Source organism: Mixophyes fleayi, chromosome 2, assembly GCF_038048845.1.
Source record: "Mixophyes fleayi isolate aMixFle1 chromosome 2, aMixFle1.hap1, whole genome shotgun sequence".
Lineage (NCBI taxonomy): Eukaryota > Metazoa > Chordata > Amphibia > Anura > Limnodynastidae > Mixophyes > Mixophyes fleayi.
Window position 1 is genome coordinate 6,014,832 of NC_134403.1, and position 25,598 is coordinate 6,040,429.

Sequence of the window (25,598 nt, forward strand, 5' to 3'; positions counted from 1 at the left end):
CCAGTCCTGTCCTCCTGGTATACACTACTCAGTAACTGCCCCAGTCATGTCCTCCTGGTATAAACTACTCAGTAAATGCCCCAGTCCTGTTCTTCTGGTATACACTACTCACTAACTGCCCCAGTCATGTCCTCCTGGTATAAACTACTCAGTAAATGCCCCAGTCCTGTTCTTCTGGTATACACTACTCACTAACTGCCCCAGTCATGTCCTCCTGGTATACACTACTCAGTAAATGCCCCAGTCCTTTTCTTCTGGTATACACTACTCACTAACTGCCCCAGTCATGTCCTCCTGGTATACACTAATCAGTAACTGCCCCAGTCATGTCCTCCTGGTATAAACTACTCAGTAAATGCCCCAGTCCTGTTCTTCTGGTATACACTACTCACTAACTACCCCAGTCATGTCCTCCTGGTATACACTACTCAGTAAATGCCCCAGTCCTGTTCTTCTGGTATACACTACTCACTAACTGCCCCAGTCATGTCCTCCTGGTATACATTAATCAGTAACTGCCCCAGTCATGTCCACCTGGTAAACACTAATCACTAACTGCCCCAATCCTTTCCTCCTGGTATACACTAATCACTAACTGCCCCAATCCTTTCCTCCTGGTATACACTAATCACTAACTATCCCAGTCTTGTCCTACTGGTATACACTAATCACTAACTGCCCCAGTCCAGTCCTCCTGGTATACACTACTCAGTTACTGCCCCAATCCTGTCTTTCTGGTATACACCACTCAGTAACTGCCCCAGTCCTGTCCTCCTGGTATACACTACTCACTAACTGCCCCAGTCATGTCCTCCTGGTATACACTACTCAGTAAATGCCCCAGTCCTGTTTTTCTGGTATACAATACTCACTAACTGCCCCAGTCATGTCCTCCTGGTATACACTACTCAGTAAATGCCCCAGTCCTGTTCTTCTGGTATACACTACTCACTAACTGCCCCAGTCATGTCCTCCTGGTATACACTACTCAGTAACTGCCCCAGTCATGTCCACCTGGTGTACACTAATAACTAACTGCCCCAGTCATGTCCACCTGGTGTACACTAATAACTAACTGCCCCAGTCATGTCCTGCTGATATACACTATTCACCAAATGACCTAGTCATGTCCTACTGGTATACACTAATCAGTAACTGCCCCAGTCATGTTCACCTGTTATACACTAATCACTAACGGCCCCAGTCCTTTCCCCCTGGTATACACTAATCACTAACTGCCCCAGTCTTGTCCTACTGGTATACACTAATCACTAACTGCCCCAGTCCTGTCCTCCTGGTATACACTACTCAGTTACTGCCCCAGTCCTGTCCTTCTGGTATACACCACTCAGTAACTGCCCCAGTCCTGTCCTTCTGGTATACACCACTCAGTAACTGCCCCAGTCCTGTCCTCCTGGTATACACTATTCACTAACTTCCCCAGTAGTGTCCTACTGGTATACACTACTCACTAACTGCCCCAGTCCTGGCCTCCTTGTATACACTAATCAGTAATTGCCCCTCTCTGACTGTAAAAACTTTCATTATTTCCACCTCTCATCTGCTTATTGAGCAGCTTTCAATTATTCATGGGATTTGTGTGAGATGCTGGGAGGGGATGATGAAGTGCAGAGATTGTTTCCTGGTCCAATGTTTGCAGCTTTATCACCGGACACATTCAGACACATAGAAAGCCCCCAGCAGCTGCCGCTGTGCTGAATTCAGGACGTGTCCGGGAATCTCATATGGGACTTATTTTACTAACTTCTCCGTACAGATTACACACAGGAGCTCACACGTCAGCCAACACACTGACATATTACTCCAGCATCCCTAGAATACATTTGTATCATTATCCCACTAATGTGTGCACAATGAGGGATTGCTGCATCCTTCCAGGAGACAGCAGTAACTCTGTAATACACGTGTCTGTACCAGCATCCATCAATCAGACAGAACTGACCTCACAGGGACACTGTGACCTTGCGCTGAAAACATCTCTACTGACATAGGTCACTTGGAAACAACTTGTACAGTTTGTATCGCAGATATGAACAATTAAGCAGCTATTGTTACTTTGCATAAACAATGTCATATTAAATCATGCTGAGAAGAGGCGTGACCCTAATGACCTCTATCCCCAGGTTATTAGAGGGGTTACATTGGTGTACAATATATACAAAGCACCACTCCATTCTTGTGCTCCAGAAGAGTGTATATCCCTGGTATAACGTGTGACTTACATCTCATATCACACATCCCAAACACTGGTCACACTAGTTGCTCAGTCACTCCTGTCCCCCCCCCCCCAATAACCCATTCACAGCACAGTACAAGTTGCCAGTAAGAGAGGTTGGCACTTACATATCAGACGTCGCAGGCTGGTACTGCTGGCTCCGGCACAGGATGGAGTGTCCACAAGCCTGGCCCATCTCTGGTCATCCTCTCCCCAGTTGCACCAGGAGAGAGGAGTTGGGACAGTTCTACGGACAAAAGTCCCAAATGAAATGAATCGTATCCAGACAGTCCCCTGCCCCCTGGTCCTCCGCTGGGAAGATAATGGAGTAATCAGGAGCTGTCTCTCCCTGTACTAAGAGGGTGTCTGAAGGCTGATGCTGTAAGAGATCTTAATGCAGCTTGCTGAAACATGCAGAGGAGGGGAGTGAGGAACAGCGTGTGTAGATAGCTGACAGTGTGTGTGAGAGTGTGTGAGAGAGAGAGCATGTGTGTATGTGTATGTGTGTGTATGAAAGCGAGAGAGTGAGTGTGTGTGTGTGTGTGTGTGAGACAGAGTGTGTGTGTGAGAGAGAGTGTATTTGTGAAAGAGTGTGTGTGTGTGTGTGTGTGTCTGAATGTGTGTGTGTTTGTGTGTCTTCGTGTGTCTGTGTTTGTGTGTCTGAAAGAGTGTGTGTGCGAGAAAGTGTCTGTGTGTGTGTGTGTGTGTGTGCGAGAGTGTATTTGTGAAAGAGTGTGTATGTCAGACAGTGTGTATGTGTGTGTCTGTGTGTGTGTGAAAGAGTGGGTGTGAGAGAGAGTGTGTGTGTGAGTGAGAGAGAGAGAGAAAGAGAAATTGAGTGTGTGTGAGAGAAAGTGTGTGTGTATGTGTGTGAGAGAGTGTGTTTTTGAGTGTGTGGGTGTGTGTGTGTGTGTGAGAGATAAAAAGTGTATGTGTGTGAGTGTATGTGAGAGAGAGTGTGTGTGTGTGTGTTTGTGAGAGTGTGTGTGTGTGTGTGTGTGTGAGAGAGAGAGTGTGTGTGTGTGTGAGAGAGAGTGAATGTGTGTGCATGTGTAAGCGTGTGTGTGTGTGTGTGTACGAGAGTGTATTTGTGAAAGAGTGTCTGTGTCAGACAGTGTGTATGTGTGTGTCTGCATGTGTGTGTGTGTGTGTTTGTGTGTCTGAAAGAGTGTGTGTGAGAGAGAGTGTGTGTGTGTTTTTGAGAGAGAGAGATAGAGTGTGTGTGTGTGTGTGTGTGTGTGTGTGTGTGTGTGTGTGATAGAAAGTGTATGTGTGAGAGTGTGTGTGAATGTGTGTTTTTGTGAGACTGTGTGTGTTTGTGTGTGTGTGTGTGTGTGAGAGAGAGTTTGTGTATTTGTGTTAGAGAGTGTATGTGAGAGAGAGAAAGTGAGTTTGTGCGTGAGAGTGTGTGTGTGTGTGTGTGTGTGTGTGTGAGACAGAGTGTGTGAGTGAGTGAGTGTGTGTGTATGTGTGTGTGTGAGTGTATGTGTGTGTGTGTGTGTGTGTGAGAGAGAGTATGTGTGTGTATGTGAGAGAGAGTGTGTTTGTGTATGAGAATGAGTGTGTGTGTATGTGTATGTATTAAAGAGAAAGTGTGTGTGTGTTAATGTGTGAGAGAGAGTATGTGTATGTGTGTGTATGTGAGGGAGACTGTGTGTGTGTGTGTGTGTGCAGGGCCGGTGCTAGGGTCCATGGCGCCCTAGGCAAAATCGGCGCCCTCTCCCCCCCGCAAAAATCGGCGCCCTCCTCCCTCCGTCTTTTCTTACCTTGTCTCACCACCGCCGCCTCTCTGCTCCGTCTCCTCCCCTCCACTCACTGACACTAGTGAGTGGAGGGGAGGAGACGGAGCAGAGAGGCGGCGGTGGTGAGCAATAGCCTCTTTCCCCCCTCCCCGTGCATCTGAATGCTGTGCGGCGGCCGTGACAGGTATGGTCAGCGGTCGCCGCACAGTTTTAAAATTAATTTCCAGTTCTGTGGCGCCCTCCGGAGCCCGGCGCCCTAGGCAAGTGCCTAACCTTGCCTAATGGGAGCGCCGGGCCTGTGTGTGTGTGTGTGTGTGTGAGAGAGAGTGTATGTGTGTGTAAATGGGTGTGTATGTGTGTGTGCAGTAGTGTATTTGTGAAAGACTGTCTGTGTCAGACAGTGTGTGTGTGTGTGTGTGTGTGTGCGCGTGTGTGTGTGTGTGTGTGTGTGTGTGTCTGTGAGGGAGAGAAAGAAAGAGAAAGTGAGTGTGTGAGAAAAAGTGAGTGTGTGTGACAGAAAGTGAGTGTATGTATGTGTGTGTGTATGTGTGTAAAAGCATGGGTATGTGTGTGTGTGTGTGTAAGTATGTATGTATCACACGCCGGGTGTGCGGGCAGCACACCCGACACCCGGCAGACTTACCTGGCTCCGGCGCTCCGCTCCGTCCTGGGCGCCTCCATCTTGGATTCGGGTCTGCGCATGCGCAGACCTGACAGCTTCTTTAAAACTTCTACTCTCCTCTCATTGGTGGATTCTAATGGCGCTTAGTTTAAAAGGCACTTCCTCCTTACCTACAGTGCCTGTTCTTTGAGTCACCTCCTGGGGATAGAAGTGGCTTCCTGTTAGCTTCCAGCTATTCTCTTCCATCCTAGTCTACAGAGCTGACGCTCATCTCTGGACATCGTCTCTACATTTGACTACAGAGCTGACGCTCATTCTACTGAACTTTTTACCACATAGTGGTCTGCAGAGCTGACGCTCATTCTACTGGACTCTCCGCCACATAGTGGTCTGCAGAGCTGACGCTCATCTCCGGACATCGTTCCTACGTTTGTCTACAGAGCTGATGCTCATTCTACTGAACCTTTTACCACATAGTGGTCTGCAGAGCTAACGCTCATTCTACTGAACTTTTTACCACATAGTGGTCTGCAGAGCTAACAGCTCATTCTACTGGACTCTCCGCCACATAGTGGTCTGCAGAGCTGACGCTCATCTCCGGACATCGTTCCTACGTTTGTCTACAGAGCTGATGCTCATTCTACTGAACCTTTTACCACATAGTGGTCTGCAGAGCTAACGCTCATTCTACTGAACTTTTGACCACATAGTGGTCTGCAGAGCTAACAGCTCATTCTACTGGACTCTCCGCCACATAGTGCTCTGCAGAGCTGACGCTCATCTACGGACATCGTCCCTACGTTTGTCTACAGAGCTAACGCTCATTCTACTGAACCTTTTACCACATAGTGGTCTGCAGAGCTAACGCTCATTCTACTGGACTCTCCGCCACATAGTGGCCTGCAGAGCTGACGCTCATCTACGGACATCGTCCCTACGTTTGTCTACAGAGCTGACGCTCATTCTACTGAACTTAACACCACATAGTGGTCTGCACAGTTACACCGAACTGCATCATCTTCTTTGCCTTTACTTATTATAATTACCACTCTTACTACGGTACATCTGCCGAGTCTCTTCGTAGGAACCGTGACAGTAAGAACAGGCCAAATAACGTTGTCATTAATATGACAGAATCTACCGTGCAACCCTCTGCTGAGGATATACTTCAGCACTTGCTCGACCGGGTAGAGCAACAAGATGTGGTCCAACAACAGCTATTACAGGGCTTCCAGAGTCTTGCTGTTCGTTTTGACTCACTACAAGCATCCCCACCTGTTCAAGCGGCCAGCTCACCGGCACCTGTTCCCACAGCTGCTTCCAATTCGTCTCTTCGGATTCCAACTCCTTCCAAATTTGATGGAGATCCTGCCACCTGCCGTGGGTTCTTGAACCAGTGTTCAATACAATTTGAACTCCAACCACAGAATTTTCCTACCCAGCGCTCAAAAGTAGCATACCTAATATCCTTGCTCTCTGGTCAAGCTTTAGCCTGGGCCTCACCTCTCTGGGAACTTGATGACCCGATCCTGGCGGACAGTGCTGCCTTCATTGCCACTTTTCGCAGGATTTTTGACGAACCAGGAAGGGTTACTTCTGCAGCAACTAGTATTCTTCGCCTGCGTCAAGGATCTCGCTCAGTGGCCCAGTATGTTATTCAATTTCAAATATTGTCGTCAGAGTTACGGTGGAACAACGAAGCATTAGTAGCCACCTTCTGGCAGGGGCTATCTGACAAAATCAAGGACGCTTTGGCTTCTCAAGAACTCCCCACTACTTTAAATGCCATGATCTTGCTATGTAACCGTGTGGATCTACATTTCCGCGAAAGATCTTCAGAGAAGGATTCCTCTCGGCGTAGTTCCGCCAGACTTGCACCTCGGTTCACTCATCCGGTAACAATGGAGGAACCCATGCAAATCGGGCGCTCTTGATTAACTCCAGAGGAACGTGATAGAAGATTAAGGAATAAGTTGTGCCTTTATTGTGCGGATCCGGATCATCTACTGAATGCCTGCCCGAAGAGGTCGGGAAATGCCAGACCCTAACCTGCTCCGAAGAGGTCAGATTAGGGCTTTCCAAAACCTCTCCCTCCTTTGGTGTTCCTAATGTCTGCTCCTTCCCTATTACCCTTCACGGTCCCTGTGGTCCCATTCACACTTCTGCTATGCTGGACTCTGGAGCAGCCGTAAATTTTATCTCTTTCTCTTTAATTTCGCTGGTTACTATACCAACTGTAACATTAGAAATTCCTGTTTCCATCACGGCCATCGATGGCTCCCATATAGCTAATGGTACCGTGAAAACCCGGACCAAACCCATCGTCCTTCAAATAGGAGCATTACATCGAGAAATAATTACCTTTCACGTGCTGCCGTCTACTACTACTCCCGTCATCCTGGGTCTACCATGGCTTCAGCAGCACTCCCCTCAACTTGACTGGTCCACCTTGCAGATTCTGTCTTGGGGCCCTACTTGTCGCCTGAAATGTTTGACTCCGGTCCAACCTATTGGCTCCATTTCTACTTCCTCTAATACCAAAGTCTCCATTCTGCCCAAGCAATATCATTCCTTTTTAGACGTTTTTGACAAGCTTCGCTCTGAGCATCTGCTGCCTCATCACTCGTGGGACTGTCCTATTGAACTGCAGTCGGGCAAAATACCTCCTCGAGGTCGAGTGTATCCACTCTCCATACCTGAGACCTCTTCTATGTCAGAATATGTTAAAGAAAACCTCTCCCGAGGCTTTATCCGACCCTCCTCATCACCGACGGGAGCAGGGTTTTTCTTTGTTAAGAAAAAAGAGGGATCGTTAAGACCTTGCATCGATTACCGTAGGTTAAATGCCATTACAGTCAAAAACCGATACCCCATTCCGCTTATCACCGAACTGTTTGATCGCATCAAAGGAGCTAAGATCTTCACCAAGCTAGATCTGCGGGGCGCTTATAATCTCATCAGGATCAGAGCAGGAGACGAATGGAAGACGGCTTTTAATACCCACGATGGGCATTACGAATATCTTGTAATGCCCTTTGGGCTGTGCAACGCCCCCGCCGTGTTTCAGAGTTTTATCAACGAGATATTTAGAGTTCTTCTCTACCTCTGTGTCGTGGTATATCTAGACGATATTTTGGTTGTCTCTCCTGACATCACCTCTCACCGTAAGCATGTGAAGGAAGTTCTTTCCAGATTACGACGTCATCAACTCTTTTGCAAACTGGAGAAGTGCTTCTTCGAGCTCCCTCAGATGCCGTTTCTGGGTTACATTGTCTCTGGATCCGGATTACAAATGGACCCAGATAAAGTCAAAGCAATTTTAGAATGGCCTCTTCCCCTTGGGCTGAAACCTATTCATGGTGGCCCAGTCTTCACACTGACGTTAAGGACTTTGTCTCCGCCTGTAGCGTTTGTTCTCAGAATAAGTCCACTCATCAGTCTCCCACGGGTTTACTACGTCCATTGCCCATACCTCATGAACCATGGACCCATATAAGTATGGATTTTATTACCGATCTCCCACCTAGTAAGAATTGCACCGTCATATGGGTGGTAGTAGATCGATTTTCTAAAATGGCCCATTTCACGGCACTTCCGGGTCTTCCATCCTCACCAGTCCTGGCATCCCACTTTGTCAAGGAAATATTCCGCCTACATGGCTGTCCACTCGACATAGTTTTAGATCGAGGTGTGCAATTCGTTTCCAAATTCTGGAGAGCTCTCTGCAAATTATTGGGGATCAAACTGAGTTTATCATCTGGATATCATCCTCAATCCAATGGACAGACCGAAAGGGTGAACCAGGATTTGGAGACCTACCTCAGGATGTTTTCTACCGCCAACCAGGATAACTGGGTAGATCTTCTACCATGGGCGGAATTTGCCCATAACAACGCCTTCCATAAGTCTTCTTCTAAATCCCCTTTCCTGGTGGTCTATGGACATCATCCGTCTCTTCCTGAATTTGCACCCCTCCCACCCACCCAGGTGCCCGCAGCCAATTCTCTATACAACAAATTCCTTTCCATTTGGACGCAAGTAAGAGCTTGTCTTAAAAAGACTTCTACACGTTACAATTTGGCTGCAGATAAAAGGCGTAGATTTCTTCCCACCTTCAAGATCGGTGATAGAGTGTGGCTCTCCACAAAGAATATACGCCTCAGAGTCCCCTGCATGAAATTGGCTCCGCTATTTATTGGTCCATACAGTATCTCGGGAATCATTAACCCAGTCTGCTTCGTATTGTCAACTCCTTCAATGTGTCTCTATTAAAACCTCTGAAAATTAATCGATTTACATCAGTAGCTCCTTCCATCACTCCAGGGGCCCATCAAGAGGAGGAGTTCGAACTCAAACAAATCTTGGACTCAAAAAATTGTAAAGGCGGTTTGAAATACTTGGTTGACTGGAAGGGCTTCGGCCCTGAAGAGCGCTCTTGGGTGAGCGCCTCCGACATCCACGCTCCCTACCTGCTGGATAAATTCCACAAGAAGTTTCCCTTATAACCTTGCAATAAACGTGCGGTGCCCGTCTTTAAAGGGGGGGGGGTACTATCACACGCCGGGTGTGCGGGCAGCAAACCCGACACCCAGCAGACTTACCTGGCTCCGGCGCTCTGCTCCGTCCTGGGCGCCGCCATCTTGCATTCGGGTCTGCGCATGCGCAGACCTGACAGCTTCTTTAAAACTTCTACTCTCCTCTCATTGGTGGATTCTAATGGCGCTTAGTTTAAAAGGCACTTCCTCCTTACCTACAGTGCCTGTTCTTTGAGTCACCTCCTGGGGATAGAAGTGGCTTCCTGCTAGCTTCCAGCTATTCTCTTCCATCCTAGTCTGCAGAGCTGACGCTCATCTCTGGACATCGTCTCTACATTTGACTACAGAGCTGACGCTCATTCTACTGAACTTTTTACCACATAGTGGTCTGCAGAGCTAACGCTCATTCTACTGGACTCTCCGCCACATAGTGGTCTGCAGAGCTGACGCTCATCTACGGACATCGTCCCTACGTTTGTCTACAGAGCTGACGCTCATTCTACTGAATTTAACACCACATAGTGGTCTGCACAGTTACACCGAACTGCATCATCTTCTTTGCCTTTACTTATTATAATTACCACTCTTACTACGGTACATCTGCCGAGTCTCTCTTCGTAGGAACCGTGACAGTATGTATGTATGTATGTGTGTGTGTGTGTGTGTGTGTGTGTGTGTAAGAATATTTGTATGTATGTGTGTAAGAGTAAGTGTGTGTATGTGTATGTGTGTATGTGTATGTGTGTATGAGTATGTGTGTGTGTGTAAGAGTATGTTGTGTATGTGTGTGTATGTGTGTGTGCGTAAGAGTATGTGTGTGCATATTTTTGTGTATGTGTGTCTAGGTGTATGTGTGTGTGTATGTATGTAAGAGTATGTATGTGTGTATGTATGTGTGTGTGTGTGTGTGTATGTGTGTGTTTGACACAGCATTGCATCATCAGATGACTTGCTCAACATTTCTGGGCGTACAGTCACCTTACATCTTACTGGACAGATTTCAGTCTGTAGTGAATAAATTACAGCTTAATATCCCCAGTTTGAGGGTTACCCGTGAGTATGTCGATGACTGTTTAGGGGTAAAGTGGCTGAAAACAAAACTCTTGTCTCCAGTTGTCCTTACTACGTCTATCAGAGGTCGAAGCGAACATTTACAAGTGGTGGTATGGAAAATGTAATAGGAAAGTAAGTGACAGGAATGTGATAGAGTTATAAATATATATATATATATATATATATATATATATATATATATATATATATTTCCGTAAATAATGTGACAGCGTTGGTGGACGATGGCCAGAAGTTTGACCCAGGGAGTCTATTCTGGGCCCTCCACTGGATGGATTTGGTTTGTTTGTATTCAGAAACCTCTGCACTGATTGGGATGAAACCAATGTGAGGTGGTCCAGTTGGATCTTAGACAGGTTTTAAGGGGGTTAAGGTCCCATTCAGACCTCCCGTTGGTGTACGCTCGGCAGAACTGAGACCCGGGGGAACCTGGAGGGATTTCGACAAAAACTTCACAGACTGGTAACATTGGATCCCAGAAGACATGCTAGGGGGGGTTAAGGTCCCGGTCGGATCTCCTGTTGGTGTACACTGGGCAGAACTTTGACCTGGGGAGTCTGTTCTGAGTCTTCCACAGGATGGATTTGAATGACAATTAAAATAAAAACAAAAACAACACTGGGCAGCATCCTCATGGGTGTGTTGGAAGAGCTGTTAAGCTGCTAATTCATTTTTAAATGTTGATAGTTACATCTCATTGATCTTAATAACTTGAAGATGTAAACCCAGGCAACGTCGGGGATTTCAGCTAATAAATATATTTCATTTAAGTGACTGAAACATGATAGTGTTGCAATGAAGGCAGTAGGAGAAGTGGCGGTATGAAACTGTCCCCTATATATATATATATATATATATATATATATATATATATATATATATATATATATATAATTATAGCAACCTTTTCTTATCAAGGAGGCAGACAGTTTACTCATTTCAGACATCAGACAATCTTTCTCAGAGGATCTTGCTGGAGATACTTGTAGGCAACTGCAAGTAACCTATGTTTCAAACAGCAGATTCCAGGGTTCCTATTAGGAGTTTCCCTACAGAAGACTTAAGAACAAAAGTTGGTGTCTAAGTGATGATTTTCCTCTATCCTAAAACTCAGCTAGTGCACTAAGATGATAAGGGTCTATCTTGCTCATAGCTATGTGGTCTCAGAGACCCTGGGATACTATAGAACAGTAAAGGCCATACACATATACCTTATGGTCCAGATACATGAGCACCCACCAGTACACTACGGCTGGCTCTACAGATGGAGAATGTTACTGAAGGACAAACAGTAGGAAAGGCTCTTGTTCTGTGAGGAACGCAACTGATCCCACCATACCCACCTTGCCCACTTATTCGAAAATCTATTGCAGTATGGTTAGGGATGCAGGGCATAATCTGAGATGGATTATATGTGGGTCAATTTAGGTGCTAGCCCCGAAGCCCCCACATAATAAGGACCCCTAAAAACTAAAATACGGCTTTGTCCACCATTACACAAAACATTGGCCACAAAGCGGGGAGGAGGGGTGACCATAAGGACCGATAAGAACCTGCAATCTAGGGGGAAAACTGTGACACCATAAATTACTTACCCTGAGCCCCCTTAGACCTCAATCCAGTCCTGATCGATGTGTTACAAAACAGTCATTCAATTACACCATCTAAACAAAGAGAAATGGGTTCTATCTGTATATACAATTTGCAGAACAAGGCTGAGAGTTGAAACAGGGCTGACTATCGAGAGGAAAGCCAAAGAGATCACATATAATGGTGTGTAAACTGCTCCACCTCTGGGTCACTGTAATACTGAGTTAAATATTATAGCTGTAGTGTTTATAATTAATGTAATCAGCTCACTATGCTATCTGTCCCATTCCTTTGCTGGCAGCTGCTAAATAGACATATTTATTGGCTGATTAGCTTGTCTCCCTTTAATAGAACAACACAATTCTTCTTTTATGAGAGATATAGAAACTAAAGTTATCCATCTACACAGGTGACAAATCTCACTGATGAATTTTATTTACAAACCCAGACGAACCTTCTAACCCGCACAGGTTAGATCTGAGATCTGACATTTTTCCTGAAGGTTTGACATTTATCTAGAAACGTTGATATGTAACATATGGGAGAATCTGTGCATTGAAGTGTCCCGTGCCACAGCTCCTGGAAATAAAACATATAACATTAATCAATGACTGAATGCCCCCTGAGACCCTGGATATGTCAGACACAAGTTCTGGTCACTGTGGTGATGAATTATAGAACAAGACTGATGCAGTGCAACTAAATACACAACCTGGTTATGTGATATTTTATGTACACAACTGGAACACACAATATATTGAAATTAAGGGAAATTTTCACTACTACAAAATTATTATATTTATGAATGATCCACCCCATTATCTGACATGGGCAAGTGTGATTAATAGAACAGAAATCGGACGTCCTCTGTTTATTCCAGCTGAGGTAGTAATGCTGCAGCCAGTTCCATGTTGTGTTGTTCTCTCCATAGTCACTGTAGAGACATTAAAGAGAGGAATCAGTATTGTACAAAGATTTAGAGATACCAGGGGCACAAACACAGCATCAATGAGAACTATGGTGACCGCTCTGGGGACTGGAGCAGGTTAAGCGGCTCTAATCTGCTTCCGTTAAAATGAGACTAATCTGCTCATTAACATCAGCAATCATTACTATAGCAGAGTAAACGTTATAATGAGCATTTCTCTCTGTATGAGTAAACCTGGACAGTCTCTACAAAGCTGCAGGTCCTCTGTCAATAACAGAAAAAAAGGCTTCCGTCAGCCGGGTATCTTAAATGTTGTCTGTGTACTAACTGTAGCTATTAGTTGCACAGCCAGAGACCCCAGCGAGTGCTAGCAGTGCCCCTACAGAGACCTCAGGGTGTACCAGCAATCCAACTCCAGAGACCCCAATAGGCACTAGCAGCTCTGAAGACCCCAGGGAGTACTAGCAGTGCCCCTCCAGAGACCCCAGGGAGTACTAGCAGCTCCAGAGACCCCAGGGAGTACTAGAGAGACTACTGAGAATGCCAACACACTTTTAAAGCTGCAATGGGAGGACCCGCCGCCTGGATTACATTATACAGGCGCTGGGTCCGCCCTTTGCTGCTTTAAAGGCGCCGTTTTCAGTCTGATCATGACAAGTAACGTCATTTCTAACTGTCCATATTTCTAAGTTGCATTCACAAGAGCCGGTCATTAAAGGTGACCAAAATAGCGGCTTTCTGTTATATGGTAAGTGGAGATTGTCGCTCTTATACTTCTCGGTATTATATCGTCATTCTAAAGTGTGTCGGCATAATCAGTGCCGGAAAATCATACCACACTGCAGGATACGCACATGCATGTAAGGTAACATCAGTAGGTAATAAAATATTAAATTATCAAATAAATGAACAACTATTAACAGTATAATCATTAATATAAATATGGATTTTCAGAGATTTTTCTATTTATTTAATTATTTATTTTACATTCAATACATCATTGAAGATGCTTTGAATGCAGTGCGTATACAATGCGTGTTTATAATCTATCTTATCTTGTGCTAGCTAGTGGCACACATAGGTTTTTCAAACAAACACTCACTAGTCATCACTAGTCTCCACTTACACCTGCCCTGTAGCCTGTGCGAATGAAACGGCTGATACAAAGCACAGCCGCTCCTGTGTCTGCAGCCCTCACTGTCCTGTGCCGCTCCTGTGTCTGCAGCCCTCACTGTCCTGTGCCGCTCCTGTGTCTGCAGCCCTCACTGTCCTGTGCTGCTCCTGTGTCTGCAGCCCTCACTGTCCTGTGCCGCACCTGTGTCTGCAGCCCTCACTGTCCTGTGCCGCTCCTGTGTCTGCAGCCCTTACTGTCCTGTGCCGCACCTGTGTCTGCAGCCCTCACTGTCCTGTGCCGCACCTGTGTCTGCAGCCCTCACTGTCCTGTGCCGCACCTGTGTCTGCAGCCCTCACTGTCCTGTGCCGCACCTGTGTCTGCAGCCCTCACTGTCCTGTGCCGCACCTGTGTCTGCAGCCCTCACTGTCCTGTGCCGCACCTGTGTCTGCAGCCCTCACTGTCCTGTTAGTTCATCCCCTCCCCGTTCCACCTCTCAAGTCACAGGCAGTCGTTAGTGTCAGTTGTGCTCAAACACGACTTCTACATGACTTACGTTCTACTCGAGAAACTCACTCAAACTGACATTCATCCAAACGTGAACCCTATGCTGTCAAATTACATGTTAACTTTTCCTACAGATTGTAAGCTCTGTGAGCAAGTTTCTCATTTGTATTGCCTCATATTTCTGTAAATTTTAATATCATTCAATTGTCATAATGCCCTATATGTACTACTTACTCTGTACATTGCTGTGAAAGATGTTTGGGGAATTTTATTAATAATAATAATAATAATGTAATATCACAAAAAAACAAGACTGAGATAAGTGTCAAAATATCATTTTATGAGCATGTATAGTGATCCTTGGGTGCAACTGGCATCTATACAATGCAGGAAAGGGTTAATTTCCCTGAGAGAAGATGATGTGAAACTCTCTATGTGTTTCAGAAAGTGACTTAGCCCAGAAACTAGTCCATCCAGGAGTCACTTCCCTTCAGCTCACAATATACAGTATCCGAGTTTCTCCTTGTATGTTATGTCCAGCTGAAAAAGCTGATTGTTCGCTCGGAAACACTTGTGAAAATTAAACCCATCAGCTCTAATGCAGCCGCACTATGCTGTACGTAGGGAGACCTTATTGTATGATTGATATAGGAAACTTTGTTAGTGTAATAACCCCGTACCCTGGGATGGGTGCGATATGATGAAGGTGAATCTGTCGACAGTCACAATGTCGACATTCAAAGGACAATGCCAGCGGCAGCCGGGCCAACCAAAATAGCTAATATTACAAAAAAAAAACAACAAGACAAATTTTAACCCCAAGTAGATGAATAAATATCAGCACTATTTTCTCATGATTTGAGAGACGTGGCACATTATGGAGGACAACCAATGTGCCCACCCCCCTGCGCTCCCACAAAGTGATAACTGGCACTAGGCTAGGACAGACTGGACCAGTCCCGTTATACCGGGGTAATCTGCAGCCATGCTGGAGCTTGATGGACCATAAACACCAGCATGCCCACTTCACAATAGATGAAATAGAGATAAGTACACATATGGGGGTATATTTACTAACCTGCGGGTTTGAAAAGTGGAGATGTTGCCTACAGCAACCAATCAGATTCTAGCTGTCATTTTGTAGAATGTACTAAATAAATGACAGCCAGAATCTGATTGGTTGTTACAGGCAACATCCCCACTTTTTCAAACCCGCAGCTTGATACATTTACCTCACGCACAGGGGAAAAATAAACTATGATTTAAATAAAAGTTCCCCAATACTCAGTCTACGCCACTTGGATTGGGAAAAATATCTTCTCTCCTTGAACAACTGAAATGCAAATCTTCATTATAATCCAAATAGTGAAAAACATAAACATAAAAAACATAAACTCATCTAAATGGTAATAACACCTGGACGGCCAACAGCAAGTGGCCATCTTGTGATTGGCTGAGCGGTTATTTTAACAGGAGATGTTATCATTTATATGCTTTTCTTTTAGGTTTTCTTTTGGTTTATTTAGGAAGTTAGAGTGACATACAAGGGTGTATCAGGGAATTTTTGTTTAGCTGGGACCACTGGGGTGACATAGTTTCCTAACTTGTGGTCCAGTTTTTGAATGAACTCAACCATCACTGGCCAAGGTGGCTAATAAGAGCCCCTGTGCTATTCATAGGGCTGGTTATTTTAAAAGGGGGGCTAGTAGCTTGTTTTTTGCAGGATCCCTTGCACTGACCAGGCTGATTCCCAATGACAGGGAGAGTTGATGCTGGGTGGTTCCAATCTGTGCCAGGCTGGCCTGGTTACCACTGTTGTAGGGGAAGCCCATGCTGGTTATCCCTCTGCTTAATAGGAAACCAACATAGGCTTCTAGCAGCAGAGCTGGCTAAAAATTTTAGGGGAGCAAACGCATGTATGAAAAAAAAATTCACTTTTTTTGCACTGTAAAACTACATAGTATCATAATTATCTTCATATATCCTTCCACAAGCCCAAGTGACGTGCAAAAGATATACGTCTAGCTCTAGTCTCTGTGGGGACCCCTAAGTTTAAGTGTTTAAACACTTAATCCGACATTGCCGCTTTAAATTTCTATTGACAGACGTTGCGATGGCTTCAAGCTGCAGTGCCGAACACTTCTCCAATCAGAATAATTTGCTGTCAGCATGGTCATCCAATCAGAGATCTTCAGCGCCGGCTTCAAGGTAAATCTGTTTATTTTACAATCAGTTTGGCAGAAATTTGGATTTTATTTGTAGGGCTTGTCGATGTCGGATTAGTGGTAATCGTGAAAATGATTACCACCGACCCTAACAGAGGTCGTAAGTGTCATCAACAAATTGGAAAAAAGCGCAGCTCACAGGGCCTTATTCATTAAGGAAAGTAAGTAAAAAAAATGAGTAAGTTTTCTCCTGGACAAAACCAGGTTACCATGCCAGGGGTGCAAATAAGTTTAATACCTGCATTTTTTACATGTAGCACACAAATACCTGGTAAATTGACTTTTAAAGTTGCAAAACCCCTAAGTGTAGTGAATTTATTGTTATACTTATAACTTTTATAGAGCATATTCTACCGCTCTCCTTACATGTTATCCAGATCTTCCAATCCAGTTATTATCACACACATGCGAGCGCGCACACACATTATAATGAGGGACCACTTAACCTATCAGGAAGCTCTGAGAAGAAGCTCATGTGACTGTGGAGAGTGCGGACGGCCTTCTTGGAGATACTCGTCTTGGTCAATTACCTGAAGGCCACTGGACCACACACATTCCATACACTTGCTAAGGGCATTTGGGTAGCAGTAATGCAGAATCTAGCGCTTGGCGACTTATACCTTGATCCAGTGTAAAAAAATCACCTAAAAATGCAGCAAAATGTTTTTTCTAAAAAGAAATCTGCAAGATATTGTTCAAAACCTTTATGCTGCACACATTCTGTATAGCGTCTTATACTAAAATCTTCAGAACATCTCTACTGTGATGATTAATGACGGTTTTGTTGAGGGATGTGAATATCTGAACATGTTTTCTCTGTGAATCAGGAGCTGTTCCTATGGAAACTCTGGTGCATAGGAGAACGCCCATATCTATAACAGCGACTGATACATTAACGTACATCTTTTTTACTTTATCCTTCCCAGGGACTTGTTTGTGTTTTTCTCTGTATGTGGGAGTTATAAAACTTTGTGAACTCAGAAAACTTTTCTTCTATTATTTTGATGCAACAAAGCTGAAATCCAGGATTGTTTTTTGCAATAGGCTTTGATAAAATCATAGAATGTTTTTATAATTTTTTACATTTAGAAAAAAAAAACCCATTAAAAATGAAAAAATAAAAGTCCCTTTTGTGGTGAGATCTAAGATACATTTCAGGGCTCAGGGTTTATCATGAAGCCATATCTCCGAACTTATCTTTCCATAATCAGGATAGATAGCAATCATGAGAATGGGGGCATGGCCAAATCATAATTGGATAATCCATGCACCCCAGGGAAGCTGTCAGCACTTAGACCTGTTCCCTAAAACCACCCCTCGATGCTGTGTGCACCTGGCACTGGTACAAGTGGCATTGAAGGGGCACCTGTTAGAAGGGCACATTTCCTATAGGACAAATGTCCTGTCCTATAGGAGGGAGGCACAACCCCCTCGGGGGACTAGGTATGTACAGAAGATCATGTATCAATGGATTATTAGTACTTGGATTTGACCTGATGCACTTTTCTGTATACTATCCATTTACATTGTGGGATATGTATGTACTATACTGTGGATCAGGACTTGTTACAATGTAACAACAGTCCCTATGGAAACGCTGCTGTGTCCAAGGACACTGGTATCTGTAACAAATGACTGTCCTGTGAATACACAGACGTCATCCTTCATACTCACCCGCTTTATGGTTTCTATCTCCTTATGTTCACCTCTGTGAGGGGGAGATGTTAAACCTGTAAACTCATTAAACTTTTCTGCTATTATTTTGCCACAATATTCTTTGTGAGTCCTGATACACTTTGCTTTACACTCTTCATATAGTTATATCACCCATGGATCGACTGGCATAGGTGGCATGAGGGCATTTTCCCCATGGTCTCTTCTTCTCAGTCGGGGCCGCTCGGGCCTGATTGATGGATAGCGTCAGCTATTCACTAATCAGAGAGTCAGGGGGTCCCAACAATCAGAGAGCTAGGAGCCATATCCGGGGTATGATGACTTCCTAGCACCGCTGAACTCTCTCTCAAACACATTGTGAGACTTTGGTAAAGCAGGAGAGGTACGAAATCTATTTGAGTCTACATTGTGTTACCACCAGAGATCTGCATAGTTCTTAATGTCATAGAAACAGAGATTTGTTGGGCCTACATTGTAAATCTATTATAAAATTAGGGGGTCTTCATTCTAAAGCCACCCGAGATCTGAAGTACGCATGGTGTAGCCACAAGATAACTGTGGTCTACATTGTATAGTGACCTCCAACAGCACCTCTACGCTGTTGACACCAAATCTACATCTCTTCCCCTGACCTCTCTCCTTCTGTGCTATCTTGTGTAACCAACTGTCTTTCTGCTATCTCCACATGGATGTCCCAACACTACCTAAAGCTCAACATGTCCAAAACAGAGCTTATTATCTTCTGAGTCACCACCTGCCCTCAAATCTCCCTCACTGTCAATAACACCACAATTTCCTCGGTCTCCCAAGCCCGCTGCTTTCTTGTCACACTTGACTCCACCTTCTGCTTTATTCCTCACAGCCAGGCTCTCTCCCAGTCCTGTCGATTCCACCTTAAAAACTTTGCCAGAATATGCCCTTTTTTTTACTCAACATGCTACCAAAACCCTTATCCATTCTCTAATCATCTCCCGTCTATTGCAACCTCCTGCTATCTGGCATTCCTGGCACCTATAAATCCACACTTCAATCCATCCTAAATGCTGCTGCAAGACTGATCTTCCCCTCTCACTGCTCCATTTCTGCTGCACCACTTTGCAAATCCCTACACTGTGTCCTCCAGAATCCAATTCAAATTACTCACCCTTACCTACAAAGCCCTTCATACATTTCAAATCTCATATCAAAATACTCTCCCTCCCTCCCACCTTCTTAGATCCGCCTCTGACCTTTGCCTTGTCTCGTCTGTGATAACCACTCCCGCCTACAAGACTTCTCCCGTGCTGCTCCCCACTTATGGAATTCCCTACCACACTCAATCAGACTTTTCCCACAGTCTTCAAACCTTTAGATGCTCTTTGTAAACCCATCTCTTTATTAGAGGTGACCTTATCCCCGATGATACTACTCACACTAAGGCACCATCACAGCTGCCCCAATCTTCATCCTGAGCCACACTCGCTCCTCTTGTTTCAGCTGTGCCCTCTTCCACTTAGAATGTAAGCTCTCTAATGAGCAGGGTCCTCCACACCCTTTGTTTTCATGCCTGTATTTATTTTGTCTACCTGGTATGTCCCTGTTTTATGTATGTCCCTGTTTTATGTATGTGCTGTTTTCAGTGCTATCAGCTGGAGTCATCAGTCCACAACTGGCCAATCAGAAACAGCTACATAACACCGCTGATAGGCAGCATTATCATCGCGCACAGTGGTGTAAGTGGACATTTAGAATTGGCGGTGTGGGGAATGTAACTGAATGGAACTTTTTATAGTTTTACAATGAGCAGGAGGAGTGGGAGCGTAGCATACTGCTGTATGCCCCCCTGCTTCCACCACTGATGACGTGTATGAGCACTGGACCTCCAGTACAAGTACATTGTCTATTCGTGGTGCAATTACATAAGCAAATCTTCTCCGCCTATGCTTACCCACCTTTTCCCTCCACTGTTCAGTTGCAGATATACAAAAGAACACAAAGACGTACTATATATCTCACTCTGAATCAGGCCATATATATACACCTGCTACAGCCTGTAAGTATTACGAATATTACTTGTTTTTATAATTCTATGTGTGTTAATAAAGATGTTGATACACTCTAGAATGTCCAACGGAAAAACAATCTAGGTCAAAATATTGTGGATGTTTACTAATGAGAATCTGTACAAAAGATCCACCGTAGCCTTGTGTGACCGGATAGGATTACTTCTCCTCCCACGTAGGGGGAAGAAGAATGAAGAGATGTTCTTCCAGCACAGTTTATCTGAGTTTCTCTCTCACCGTCAGTAACCGACTGTTACTAACCACTGTGAATGACAATTGCACAATGGTTGTAGGAGGATACTGCTGCCACCACCAGACTCCTTCACTGCACCTAGAACCGCTTACTTCTGGGTAGCTGATATAGCTGCTGCAGAACCTCTTTGCTGTGTGCTGCCTGGTACCTCCTGACCACTTACTATGGGAATCAGGACTGCTGGGTAGCGGGCAGAGCGTTGACACAGAGACATTGTGTTCACAGGACAGGCGGGGAACGGATTATAGTGTAAGCTCTGATCTGTTGGTCACAGGATACAACAGGTAATAGATGTCAGACAGAATCTTCAAGCAGTGATGTTTATTGCTCAAGAGTCCTGACAAGGACCTGTACACACTAGTTGGAGGAACTAGTGATCATCCAGAAGTACAGGTGGTAAGATACAGCCTAATTGCCCCCTCCTGTGTATTAAGGATAAAGGATATGTAGGTCCCTCACAAATGAAGAGGTGTAATTAGCAAAGGGGGACTTAGCTTAGAACAGTTACAAAACACAAATTGTCTTCCAACATGCCAAATCACTACATTTCTATACAACAATGTAACACAAAGATCAGCACATTTACAGTGATATACAGCGGCACCTGCGCCTATAATTGAAATAAATTACTACAATAAGTTATTTCTACGTGATTCAGCCGCATGTTGACATCAAGTCATAAGTAACAAGTCGTAATTATTTGGAGTTTACTTTTACATTTTCAAGGCCAGCGCCAGCTGATAGAAGCTGTGATTCACAGACCCAGGAACATCTCCCGCGGTATTATTAATATTTAGAGATGGTCACTGACCCCCGTGTTTTGGTTTTGGATTCGGTTTTGGATCTGGATTACCGTCGTGTTTTGGTTTTGGTTTTGGTTTTGCAAAACCGCCATTGCGTGTTTTGGTTTTGGTTTTGGTTTTGTTTGGTTTTGTTTTGCTATTTTTTGGGAAAATCCATGTTTTTGGGCCTAAATTAACCCAATTTAGTGCTCCAACTGTTTTAGAGACAAGTAATCTAATTGTTGAGGTAATAAATCATCCAAAAAAACAGTTTAATTCTTCGTTGGTAGGCCTATTCTACACACAAAACAGATTGTCTTCCTCTCCATCTATGCATATTGGCAATGCAGCCATCGTCTTTGAATGTATATTACACCCTACACTTATAGTTAAATATGTAAAGAAATGGAAAAAGCCAGTTTGCTTTCTGTCTCTCAAGGCCCCCCTCCACTTGTATAAAATAGCAAAAAATTCAGCCATTATAGACTGTACAATATTAATTGACATGGAGAAAGCCAGTTTGGTTTCTGTCTCTCTAGGCCCCCCTCCACTTGTATAAAATACTAAAAAATTCAGCCATTATAGACTGTACAATATTAATTGACATGGAGAAAGACAGTTTGGGGTCACTCTGTCTCTCTAGGCCCCCCTCCACTTGTATAAAATAGCAAAAAATTCAGCCATTATAGACTGTACAATATTAATTGACATGGAGAAAGCCAGTTTGGTTTCTGTCTCTCTAGCCCCCCCTCCACTTGTATAAAATACTAAAAAATTCAGCCATTATAGACTGTACAATATTAATTGACATGGAGAAAGACAGTTTGGGGTCACTCTGTCTCTCTAGGCCCCCCTCCACTTGTATAAAATACCAAAAAATTCAGCCATTATAGACTGTACAATATTAATTGACATGGAGAAAGCCAGTTTGGTTTCTGTCTCTCTAGGCCCCCCTCCACTTGTATAAAATACTAAAAAATTCAGCCATTATAGACTGTACAATATTATGAAAAATGGACAAAGCCAGTTTAGGGTCACTCTGTCTATGACACCCTACCCTTAAGGATAAATTGCCCTAACAGCAGCCTTTCAAGATGGTATGTGATATGGAAATGCCACAAGTCCCTTTCCTCTTTGGGGGTAGATTGCACCCTACACTTACATAGAAAGTTTTAAAAAGATGTTATCGGCATCATCTTCAGCTTCATCCTCACCCTCATCAGTGTGTACGTCATCATCACAGACTATCAATTCATCGCCGCTTGAATCCGCCATTAGAGAACAGTCAGTGCTTGGATGTCTTGGATGGTGAAGGCCTTCCTCGTGGAAGATGTAGTTCATTTTTATAAACATCATTTTCTCCACATTTTTGGGAAGTAACCTTCTACGGCGATCACTGACTAAGTTCCCTGCTGTGCTGAACACTCGTTCAGAGTACACACTGGAGGGTGGGCAGCTTAGGTATTGCAAAGCAAGTTTGTACATGGGTTTCCAAATGGCTTGCTTTTCTTCCCAGTAAGGAAAGGGACTGTCTGACATTTCCATATCAACTACCTCTTGAAAGTAATCCTCCACCATCCTTTGCATGTTTATACTCATATTGGATGGACTTATGGGCAAAGTGACACTTTTTTTTGAAAAATCCTTCAAACCAGCCCAGATGTTAAATTGTTCTCGTCTGCCCCCTGTGTCTTCCCTGCTTCTTTTTTGGAAATTTAATTTTTTACGAGCAACAGCTTGAGAAAGTGAAGGAGGACACGTCGTCAAGCCGAGGCCCAGTTCAGCGGCCAACTTGCTGAGCAATAGCTCCTTGCAAAAGTTCACATCTCGCTCATTTACAAGTAAAGACTCAATGTAGGTTTTAAACCTTGGATCAAGCACAGTGGCCAAAACGTACTGATCCGAGTTCAAGATCTTAATAACTCGAGGATCATTGTGAAGCGAATTAAGTACTTGATCGACAAGGCCAACATACTTTGCTGAATTGCTTGCTTTCAGCTCCTCCTTCATTTTCTCAAGCTGCTTTTCCAATAGTCTAATTAAAGGAATGACTTGGCTCAAACTAGCAGAGTCTGCACTGACCTCACATGTCACAACTTCAAATGGTTTCAGCACCTTGCACAGCACTGAAAGGATTCCCCACTGTGCAAGAGTGAAATACATCCCCCCTCCTTTCCCAATGTCATGACTTGTGCAATATGCTTGGATGGCTTTGCGCTGTTCCTCCATCCTCTGAAGCATGTACAGGGTGGAATTCCACCGAGTTACCACCTCTTGCTTAAGTTGGTGGCAGGGCAAGTTAAACTGCTCTTGGAGCTGCTGTAATCTCCTACATGCTGTGGCTGAATGCCTGAAATGGCCTGAAATTTTACGGGCCACCGAAAGCATCTCCTGCACCTCACGGTTATTTCGTAGGAAGCTCTGCACCACCAAGTTGATGGTGTGAGCAAAACAGGGAATATGTTGGAAATCACCCAGCTGTAATGCTCGCACTATATTGTTGGCGTTATCTGAAATGACATACCCTGGGGAGAGTCCGAGTGGTATAAGCCATGCATCAATCACATCTCTCAGTTTGCGTAACAAATTGTCAGCCGTATGCCTGTTAGTGAAGCCGGTGATACAAAGAGTGGCCTGCCTGTGACAAATGTTACGTAGTGGTGTACATGCTGCTGCTGTTCCTGCTGGTGAAGGTGAATGACCAACCCAGTGGGCTGTCACAGTCATATAGTCTTTGGTTTGGCCACTTCCACTTGTCCACATATCTGTGGTTAAGTGAACAGTGGGCAGAATGGCATTTTTCAGCGCAATCTCTACATTTTTACACACTTTTTGGTATAGTTGTGGAATAGCTTTACGGGAGAAATGGTGTCGCGATGGAATTCTGTAACGCGGACACAAAACCTCAATTAACTGTGAAAAACCAGCTGCGTTTATTGTGGAGATTGGACGCAGATCTAACACTAACATTGCAGCCATGGCGTCTGTGATTCGCTTGGCGACTGGGTGACTGCTGTCATATTTGCTTCCCCTCGCAAATGATTGTTTCACAGTTAATTGCTGAAATGTAGGACTGCTCATTTTATTCACCTGCCTCTGGGATGACGATTCACCCCCAGCAGCAGCAACAGCAGCAGCAGGACTAACGCTTTCTTCAGAGGAATCAATAATAGTGCCGGAGTCATCCAGCCTTAAGTGGGATGCCGGGCTAACTCCGAGCGCTACTGAGGATATTGATGAGGATGGTGTGGTGGGTGTATTTTGTAGCCGTCGGTATGTCGGTGAGCGGAGGGTCTTAGCTGATGAGGGAGTGCTTGTATTCTTTTGGGAAGAACTTTCAGCTTTTCCCAACACTTTGCCATGAACTCTCGTTAAATGGCGTAACATAGACGAGGTTCCAAGATGGTTAAGGTCCCTCCCTCGACTGACTGTGGCTTCACATACACTACAAATGGCTATACAATTGTTGTCTGGATTTGGGTAGAAATAATTCCACACATAAGAAGTGGATTTTTTTGTTTTATGCCCAGGCATGACAATGGCCTTTTTCTTGTCACGTGCCAGAACTGCTGCCACTGGTGCAGGACTTACACAAACAACCTCATCCTCATCAACATCCTCATTAGCGCCCTCGTCGCCTACACAAATCTCCCCCTCATCCTCTTCTAATTCCAAAGTGGCATCCTCAATTTGGGTATCACCGGCTACACTCGGGCTATTAAGGCACACATCAGCAGAATGCTCACGATTAGACATCCCACTGTTGGATGAACTCTCCACAGGGATTGTTGTCATTTGTGAATCAGAGCAAATATTCTCCTGTAATGCCTCACTGGTATCTTGCAGCTCAGCTTTGACGCGTAACAGTAGTTGTGCACCAATTGTAGCCTGGGTAACTTTTTGGGATCTGCCACTAATAGCCAAAGGTGAAGGCCTCATTCTCTCTTTGCCACTGCGTGTGTAGAATGGCATGCTTGCAATTTTTTTTTTATCGTCACTTAACTTTTGCTCAGTTACACTTCTTTTTCGCTTCAATACAGTAAATTTTTTTTTGGTTTTTGTTTTTTGCACTAATTTGAAAACACTCTGTTGTTTGACATCGCCTTGGCCAGATGACGTACTGGGAACACTAACATCAGGACTGGTGACAGAACCTGGTTGCTCATTTAGATCATATGTGGACTGCTTTGAATCCATTCTGAGCGCAAACCACTGAGGAGTGCTAAAAATTATTGAGTAGATACTGCTGACAGATATGACTTTTGACAGCCAGAAATATT

At 44.4% G+C, this 25,598-nt stretch overlaps 1 protein-coding gene across 1 annotated transcript in view; it reads right to left on the reverse strand.

Annotated features, from left to right (window-relative positions):
* Window positions 1-2,671, reverse strand: part of PDE2A (phosphodiesterase 2A) — a 661,195-nt gene extending 658,524 nt beyond the window's left edge. The window contains exon 1 of the mRNA XM_075198335.1: window positions 2,365-2,671. Within this exon, the coding sequence (XP_075054436.1) occupies window positions 2,365-2,432 (68 nt within the window). The 5' untranslated portion in view covers window positions 2,433-2,671. The remainder of the gene's footprint in view (window positions 1-2,364) is intronic.
* Window positions 2,672-25,598: the final 22,927 nt, after the last annotated feature.